The sequence below is a fragment of the Gymnoscopelus braueri genome, assembly GCF_963280865.1.
Source record: "Gymnoscopelus braueri genome assembly, chromosome: 19".
NCBI classification, from domain to species: domain Eukaryota; kingdom Metazoa; phylum Chordata; class Actinopteri; order Myctophiformes; family Myctophidae; genus Gymnoscopelus; species Gymnoscopelus braueri.
The window spans coordinates 31,958,942-31,967,348 of NC_137621.1; the positions used below are offsets into that span (position 1 = coordinate 31,958,942).

At 39.2% G+C, this 8,407-nt stretch overlaps 1 protein-coding gene across 1 annotated transcript; it reads left to right on the forward strand.

The window, feature by feature from the left end:
• Window positions 1-1,248: 1,248 nt before the first annotated feature.
• On the forward strand, window positions 1,249-4,402 carry vsnl1b (visinin-like 1b; the record flags this gene model as incomplete). The annotated part of the gene is made up of 4 exons (XM_080414545.1): window positions 1,249-1,326; window positions 3,202-3,368; window positions 3,640-3,855; window positions 4,205-4,402. Exons 2-4 carry the CDS (start codon window positions 3,207-3,209, stop codon window positions 4,400-4,402), a joined length of 576 nt encoding a protein of 191 aa, XP_080270671.1. The 5' UTR covers window positions 1,249-1,326; window positions 3,202-3,206.
• Window positions 4,403-8,407: the final 4,005 nt, after the last annotated feature.

Below are 8,407 nucleotides of genomic sequence, written 5' to 3' on the forward strand. Positions count from 1 at the left end.
TATGTAAATTTAACTCTGAGAGTGTACAAATGGTTCCATTTGTACACTCTCAGAGTTATAGACCCATAAGGGTCCATTTGGTGCCTAATCTATCATTTAGCTGGGGACCCCCTGGAACTCCCTCAAGTAGGCTACCCCTGGGGGTCCCCGGACCCCACTTTGAGAACCAAGGGCCTATAACAGCCTACCAGTAAGTTGTTGCTAACAAGGTGTGAAACTTCTTCCTGTAGTCACTGTAATGTAGGCTTACTAGGCTATCACATTTAGTTTTTTGGCCAAAAGACTATTGTCTAATTATATAACTTGGGCCTTGCATTGCTCAAGGAGTGGACGTCAGCCCGTAGAGACTTGTGGTGTTCGAGCACAAGAGCAGCAGTGAACTTATGATCTGTGTGTGATGCACGCAGTGGTGTAAAGTAACTAAATATATTTACTCAAGTACTGTACTTAAGTACAATTGTTAGGTATTTTTACTTTACTGGAGCATTTCCAAATTTCAGTACTTACACTTACACTTACACTACATCTCAGAGGCAAATATTGTACTTTTTACTACACTACACTTATTTGAAAACTTTACTAGTTGTGGATTTTGAATATTATCACAAAACATACATTAACCACTTCAGCCCTATAAACATTTCGGCCATTTGAAAATAGCCGATCTACAAGCTCACAATGCATCACATCATGAATTATTCTGAGCTTGTAGATCTGCTATTTTTCTAAAGATTTTTGTACATTTTATACATTTGAAAACGTTACTTTTGTACTTTAAGTATATTTTGATACCAATACTTTTGTAAAATGTGAATTGGACTTTCACCCAAGATGGTAACTGAGTATTTCTACATTGCAATATTGATAGGCTACTTTTAGTTTTACATAAGTGATTTTTTTGAGTAGGCCTACTTCCACCACTAGAGATGTGGCGTTAGAGGTAGAGCACAAGGGCAGCAGTGAACTTATGATCTGTGTGTGATGCACAGAGAGTGGTCGTGTAAAGTAACTAAGTACATTTACTCAAGTACCGTACTTGTACACCACTGACTGGATGCACACGGGTGACGCCGTACATGTGCCATAGAGTCGCAGAGCCTAAAGACCAAAGACAAGCGTGGGATCATCGGTCCCTGCTGCGCCTCATCTAGTGGAATAACGTCGGGAAATCAAGAAATCGTTCAGCATTTTTAAGAAGCTGATTTGGGGGAGAATAAATCATCCCATTTTGGGCAAAACGCATTCAACGGACGGGGCTTGCTGTTCTCTGACTGTAGGCGCCAGTGCAGATTTATAGCAATATAGAATCTCCACATTTGTAATAAGGTAAGATGGAAATTGTCTGCCAGATGTGTGTTATCAGCAGTGGGATGTCAGATTATTTGATTTGACTGATCGTTCATATATTTCTAATTTGTAAGATTTTGTTTTTTTTACCCCTTTGAATCAAATGAGTGTGTGTGGAGAGGGTTGGCATGCAGTGATCGGGGAGAGGTTTTACCACCTGCGCATTCCTTAAAATGAAAGCATTATTACGTTGATCGCCTGAAAATAAGCAGAAAACATCGACACATAATTTGGGGAATTTACACAAAATGTCATCCAAATTAGCTTATTATTAGATTAGAATAGATCTGCACATGTATCGATGTTGTAGCCTATAGAGAAGACATTGAGTCATTTGTCTTGTTTTAAAAATAAATAAATAATAATAAATAAAATGACAACATTTCCAACGGCCCGGACTCCTGGCCGTTGGAAATGAAATTTTGACATATGATTTCATCCGATGCGTGCATGGAAAGATGTCATTTAAAAAAGGATAGCAGGTTCTTATGTCCAGCATATCTCTCACTGCGTCGTTTCTATCGGAATGCAGTGGCGCCCCTCTTGCCCCAATCTGAGGCAGTTAGCAGCATTAACAACATAACTGGGATGTTGTGCCTCACATAACATAATACATTTGTTGCCACTTTTCTCCATTTAAAAGTCGTTGAGTGACCCTTGAGTTAAAGCCGATGTTTCGCGAAATGCGCCAATTTCGTGACGAAACGACGAGCATTATTCTTAGACAAACCAATATTCCAGGTTCACTCAGAGAATATTTTCGTTTTGTCATCCTCCTCCTGCAAGATTTCCCCAGCTCAAGGTCATTGTAGCCCGTTTAAAAGATTAAGACTAGATTGATTTATAATTATAATTTGGCCTCATCAGGCACAATCAAATGATAGCTTATGTAATTCAAGAGCTGTAGTGGATGTGCTTTGGGCTGTTTTTTTAGGCTACACAACGCATTTCTGCTATTTGCTATAAAAAGGCCCAAGCCATTGCAGTGTGCTTGAGGAGCTGTCCAGCACTGCTGCTGCCAGAGACGTGGATCATAATATGGTTCAGGTGGTGGACAACCTTGCAATCGCATGCTCTATGGGTTCCACCACGATTCTGCAGTCTCATTTGCCACATTAAGCTATGTGTCGAGAATTGACGCATCCAGGACCACATTCTCTCATTTGACACACATCATGCATTATCCCACACTCTTTTCTGTGTCTAGTAGTCAATATTTTAAGATGGTAGGGGCCTGCAGTGTGAATAACCAACAAATGCGGAGCGATTGGTCTGTGGATTCACAGATACAATCAGCTAATTTGTCTCTTGATGAATTACCTAATCATTAAGCTATGGTAAATTGATTGACAAATCAATTATGCAGCAAAGAGCCTGCACTATACCACTGACTCACATGTACAGTAAAGGCTACACTGTCTCCTTGAGGGGCCAGTGTTTGTCTTAGGTTGACAAGCATTATTGCAGCCCCTACAGCACAGCCAAATGTGCAGTGGCTTTGTTGTCATTGTCAGGTTATAGGACAGTGGTAGTAACGGAAACTTGATAGCACAGATCGAACATTTGATGAACTGGTTCTGCTGACAGTGATGATTCAGGTCAGTGTATAGTAAGAGTGTACTCTCATTCAGAGCGGCTTCTGTAAAAACAGGCTCAGGGAACCAGAAATAGATCAGTGGCATCAAGGAACCATTTGGTGCTCGTCAAAAACACTCCAACACATTCTCTGTGGCTCGTGTTTGATGTGAAGAATTGAAAAGGTGTGGTTCTCTCACTGAGCAGAGAACATTTTCATACTGTCACACCACTCAAGCATACGTAAATGCGTTATTCACGTGTTCTTGCATCCCACAGGAACCATGGGAAAACAGAACAGCAAGCTGACTCCGGAGGTGATGGAGGATCTCGTGAAGAACACAGAATTTAATGAACACGAGCTCAAGCAGTGGTACAAAGGCTTCCTGAAGGACTGTCCTACTGGCAGGCTCAACCTGGATGAGTTCCAGCAGCTTTATGTCAAGGTTTGTGAACACTCCTTATCCCTTGGTTTCCTGAAGGTCTGTCGATGTGTCCAAGAATCACGATGTATTGCCATTTGTCATTTCTGTCTAACGTGTCTCGATGCTGCTTCTGTTATAGTGCCTTCACTCTCAACAGTGTTTTAGTCTTTTATTTTATTTTATTATTATTTTCTTCTACCAGGATAGTCTCTCAAGAACAAGATCTCTGTTTTTGAGTCCTTTTTTAATAGAAACACATGATTATCCCCCCCCCCCTATCTTTCTATTTCAGTTCTTTCCATATGGTGATGCATCAAAATTTGCACAGCATGCATTCAGAACCTTTGACAAAAATGGGGATGGAACCATTGATTTCCGAGAGTTCATCTGTGCCCTGTCCATCACATCCCGTGGCAGTTTTGAGCAGAAACTTAACTGGGCCTTCAACATGTATGACCTGGATGGTGATGGCAAAATCACCAGGGTGGAGATGCTGGAGATAATTGAGGTAAGAGATTATCTGATCAATAATCCTCAATCCATGATGGAATCCCCTCTGTCACCATGTTATCTGCCACAGCAACACTGGCAATTCCTTAATTGCTCCATGGTCATTTAGCAGAAGGCTGTAGTTTTACTAGGCAGTCGGCAGGTGTGCATTGGTGTAACTGTACCTGTATGAATGTGAAGCAGGGCGTTGCTGAAAGGCTGATAAATAAAAGGTTAACAATCCGAAGGGGGCGCACCATGAGAATCATTAGATGTCCTGAACAAATGCAGCTTTTCTTTCAACACTTTTAATGATATGTCAGCTACAGTACAGTACCATCTCTCTGTGCCTCACCCCCTGTGTACAGGCAATTTACAAAATGGTGGGCACTGTGATCATGATGAAGATGAACGAGGATGGCCTCACACCGGAGCAGAGGGTGGACAGGATCTTCAGCAAGATGGATAAGAACAACGATCAACAGATCTCTTTGGAAGAATTCAAAGAGGCAGCGAAGAGCGACCCGTCCATTGTCCTCCTCTTGCAATGTGACATGCAGAAGTGAGCTTGCTCATGTCTCCCTGTCTGTATCTACACACTGGACAGCAGCACATGTTTTAATGTCTTATTAAGTTCTCTGCCATTTCCACAGGAAAAAAAAAAATACTAATTATGCTTGGACTATTTTTCAATGGACTTGCTTCTTGTGGTTGTATGCATGAGAATGTCAAATGCTGAATAATTTTGAATCTAGCTATACAATATCATACATTTATATTTCAAAAACCTGCCAATGTGAGTTGTGCACAGTAAATCCTATACATTTCTCATTCAACTCTAGCTTGTATATCGGTGGAGCACTGCATTAAATTATGTTCCTGCGGTATTTAGAAACCCCAATTTTCACTGCTGCAGCTACCGTATGCTTTACATAATAGTAACAAACAATAACTCCTATGATAATTGTAACTGTCTATACTGTCCAGGCTTCTTGAGCTCTTGGAGAATAGAGAGGCTCCTGTTTGTTCCAGGTGTTCTCATACAAATGGAACAAGAAGAGTAGGTTATTTGCATGCATATATTATGTGTCGGAAAAAAATATAATCTCTTACCTTTTGCATCCTTAGGTGGGTAACAAAAGAGAAGCCCTCCAAAAATCTGTTTAGTATTGTTGCATGGGATGTACAGTATGTGATTCTATTATTTTACCCACCACAGGAGCATGCTTCCTTCCATTGATACATGTGTATGTGTGCCACTGAGTTTGTGAAAGATAGACTGCTTGGAATGGTGTTGGACTAATCTCAGACAGAGAGCTATAGGTAAATATTTGTTTTGAATTTAAGTTCAGTGACATCTGGGAAGAGAATAGCCAGTAGTTTATAATGCACTGTCTTACGGTTAATTATACTACTGTCACTGAAATTAAGCAAAAGCTAAAATTAACACCAGCCATAGGCAAAATACCCATATGCTGGATGCATCATGCCCCATCGAAACTCAGAATTGGTTGGATTTTTACAATTTTACAGACTGCCTATTTGATTTCAACTTGAGTATCATTACTCAATACATATCAGTATGTTTACAGAAATGAAGAGCACTGCAAAATGAATACAATCTTGTCTTTTGACCTTGATACTTGGAGCCCATCCTCTAGGCCACCTGGTGACAGGGGCTCTTTTTCCATTGCAACAAAAAGGAAAAAGCCTTACATATGTTTACTGGACACACTGCATTCCTACATACAAAGATTTTTGTAAAGAAAAAGAAAAACTTTTTATTGTTGCAGGTTTCATCTTCTAATCTATTCCATTTTTCAGTGACCATTAATGAAGCAAGATCCTCGTGAGAAATGCTTGGCAAAGCCTCAGAAAGAGTGTAGGGTGGTGTAGGGTGGCGACCAGGTTATGTTATAATTTAAGGCTGTTTAGCTTGCCCAATTCTAGGCTATGCAAGCATGGACGAAGAGTGTCTGCTTGTAGTCCACTAAAACCTGATTTATACTTCTTTGTACAATGGTGTCGCTTGCCGAAAATAACCAATCTAGAAGCTTACATTTCTTTGCATCGCGAAACGTTGTGAACTTGTAGATCAGTTATTGTCAGTGAGTGACACCATCATACGACAGAGTTAAAATTAAGCATTACAGTAGTGGAGGTCACAAAAGCTTTTCACTGTTCTGTATACAGCAAAACTGAGACCAAACCCCATACTCTTCATAAGTCCTTAGTATTTATACAGTCTGATCCAATTGTCATGTCCAAAATTTTGTCTAGTAAATGTTTATATCTAAAATGAAGAATTAAAACACAAGTGACTGTATTTATTTTGTTCTTTTATACATGTGGCATGTGTTGCACCCCAACAACTAATTCTGTAGTGATCAAAAATCAATAAAACATCAATGGGCTTTTTCAAAAGACATGGTCTAGGAGTTGCATTTACTGGAAATGATTGACGATGATGAGTGAGAGCTGTTAATTATTCAAGCAGAATCAACATTTCACATTTACAATTCAAGGGACTCAGCTGGTGCTCCCATCCAGGGTGACAAATGAGCACAAGCTTCAATTTCTAGATTACCAATGTAGACAAGCAAATGTAACATAAAACCTGCCTTGACAATATCACTGTGAACCTAGAATAATCACATAAGAGAATTGCTATGGGAAGAAACGTGAGCACTGAGAGTCAAGTAGAGGTAGAAAGGATGTTCTTCAAGAAAATATAAACGAGCAAATGGATTATTTTCTTTTTCTTCTTTAAAACGAAAACTAATTAGACTGATACAGAATCAAAGCTGTTGGTGATATTTTGGGGTTAAAATAAAAAGCCATTTGTTAAAAGGTTAAAGGTATTATGCTGTACAATGAATGCTACAGAGTATTTGTTCAGTGGCAGGGGTCTCCCTTTCTCTCCAGCACTTAATAAACAGAAAATAAATTCAGGAGAGAGAACCCATTTATTTTATAGAGTTCCACTTCCACAGCTGTCACCCCCCCTGCCCCCCCCCTCTGAAGATCTTGAGAGACAGGGAGACCCAGGTTATTGAACAAACTCTTTATAGCAATGATTACTATGGGAATATAAAACTATTTAAAACATATTTAACAAATAAAACACCCCATTTAATTCTTCATGCTGCTGCATATAAATGAATAATTTGGTTAACAAATAATGATGTGAATATTATTCAGTAATGACTCATGGAGGTTGATGTCAGCATAGAGGAGAAAATAAGATAATGAGGGGCTACCCTGGGGGTGCCCCGGTGGTTCATCTGGTAACAGTGCATACCACATAAATAGTTATAACATGTAGTCCTCCCGCAGCTGGCCAGGGTTTGAATCCAACCTGAGGCTCTTTGCTGCATGTCATCCCCCCTCCCTTCCACCTTTCCTATCTTTCTCTCAGTCACTATCAGAAATAAAGCAGAAACACCCCCCATATAAAAAAATAAACTACTAGATTGATGACAATCTTAGCCATGCTGAGCCTCCAGGTCTCATGGATCCAATTCAATGAATTAGATTCAATGGATTGGATGAATTGTAGGAGGGGAACTGCTAATTTATGCAATATATTCAAAGTCCAAGTTTTCATATTAACGCTGTACAGCATGTTCCATATAATTAAAACACTTTAGTCAGCTATTGCTACTGATCACAGTTTATTGTAACACACAGCAATGGATACAGCTGAGTTCACAGCTATTGATTGAACAGTAGAATCATCAACTAGGCCTCCTGCTGAGAGCCTTAGAGGGCATTACTCTAAGACACTGTTTCCCAAACCCATGTTTGGGCCACAGACACATTTTTATGGGTCGCAAGTAAATATCTATTTTTTTCCAAAAGATTCAAAAAACAAATGTAGAATAATTGTTTTTAATTGATGAAAAGTTGTGACTTTTTTTATTTAAAAAAAGTCACAACTTTTCATCAATTAAAAACAATTATTCTACATTTCTTTAAAAGTATTTCATGAATAAAATACAAAATTACATTTAAAAGTTGTGAAAATAGCATATCCACAAGCTCGCAACCCGGCATGAAGCGACATGTTGTGAGCTTGTAGATCTGCTATTTTCACTAGTTTGGGTCCTGTGCAAACGTCTAATTTCACTTTTGGGTCTTGAGCTAAAAGGTTTGGGAACCACTGCTCTAAGAAACTGAGAGAAATGTTCTCCTATTTCAACAAAAGTATTACTGGTACAGAAGCAGATAGATTGTTCAGTAGCATTTATGGATAACATTCCTGTTAATGTGAAAACTCAGTTGAAATGTAACCTTTAAAACCACACTGTATTAATTGCTGCTGTTATCCGTTTTTGGGCAGTACTGTAACGCTGCAGTCCTTTGCATGTGATCAACCCTATTCAATGATAAAGAACAAACTCTTGAGGCAAAGCTGCCAGCTGTAAAATCCTTAATACTGAGAGGTTACAAAGTAGTCATTCTTCTGTGTAAGCAAATTCCTTATTTTCAGATTTTCACATGGCGTCATCTTACAGATAGACTTATATGCCATTAACAACAGCAAAAGGTAAAAATGCTAGTCCTAGAAT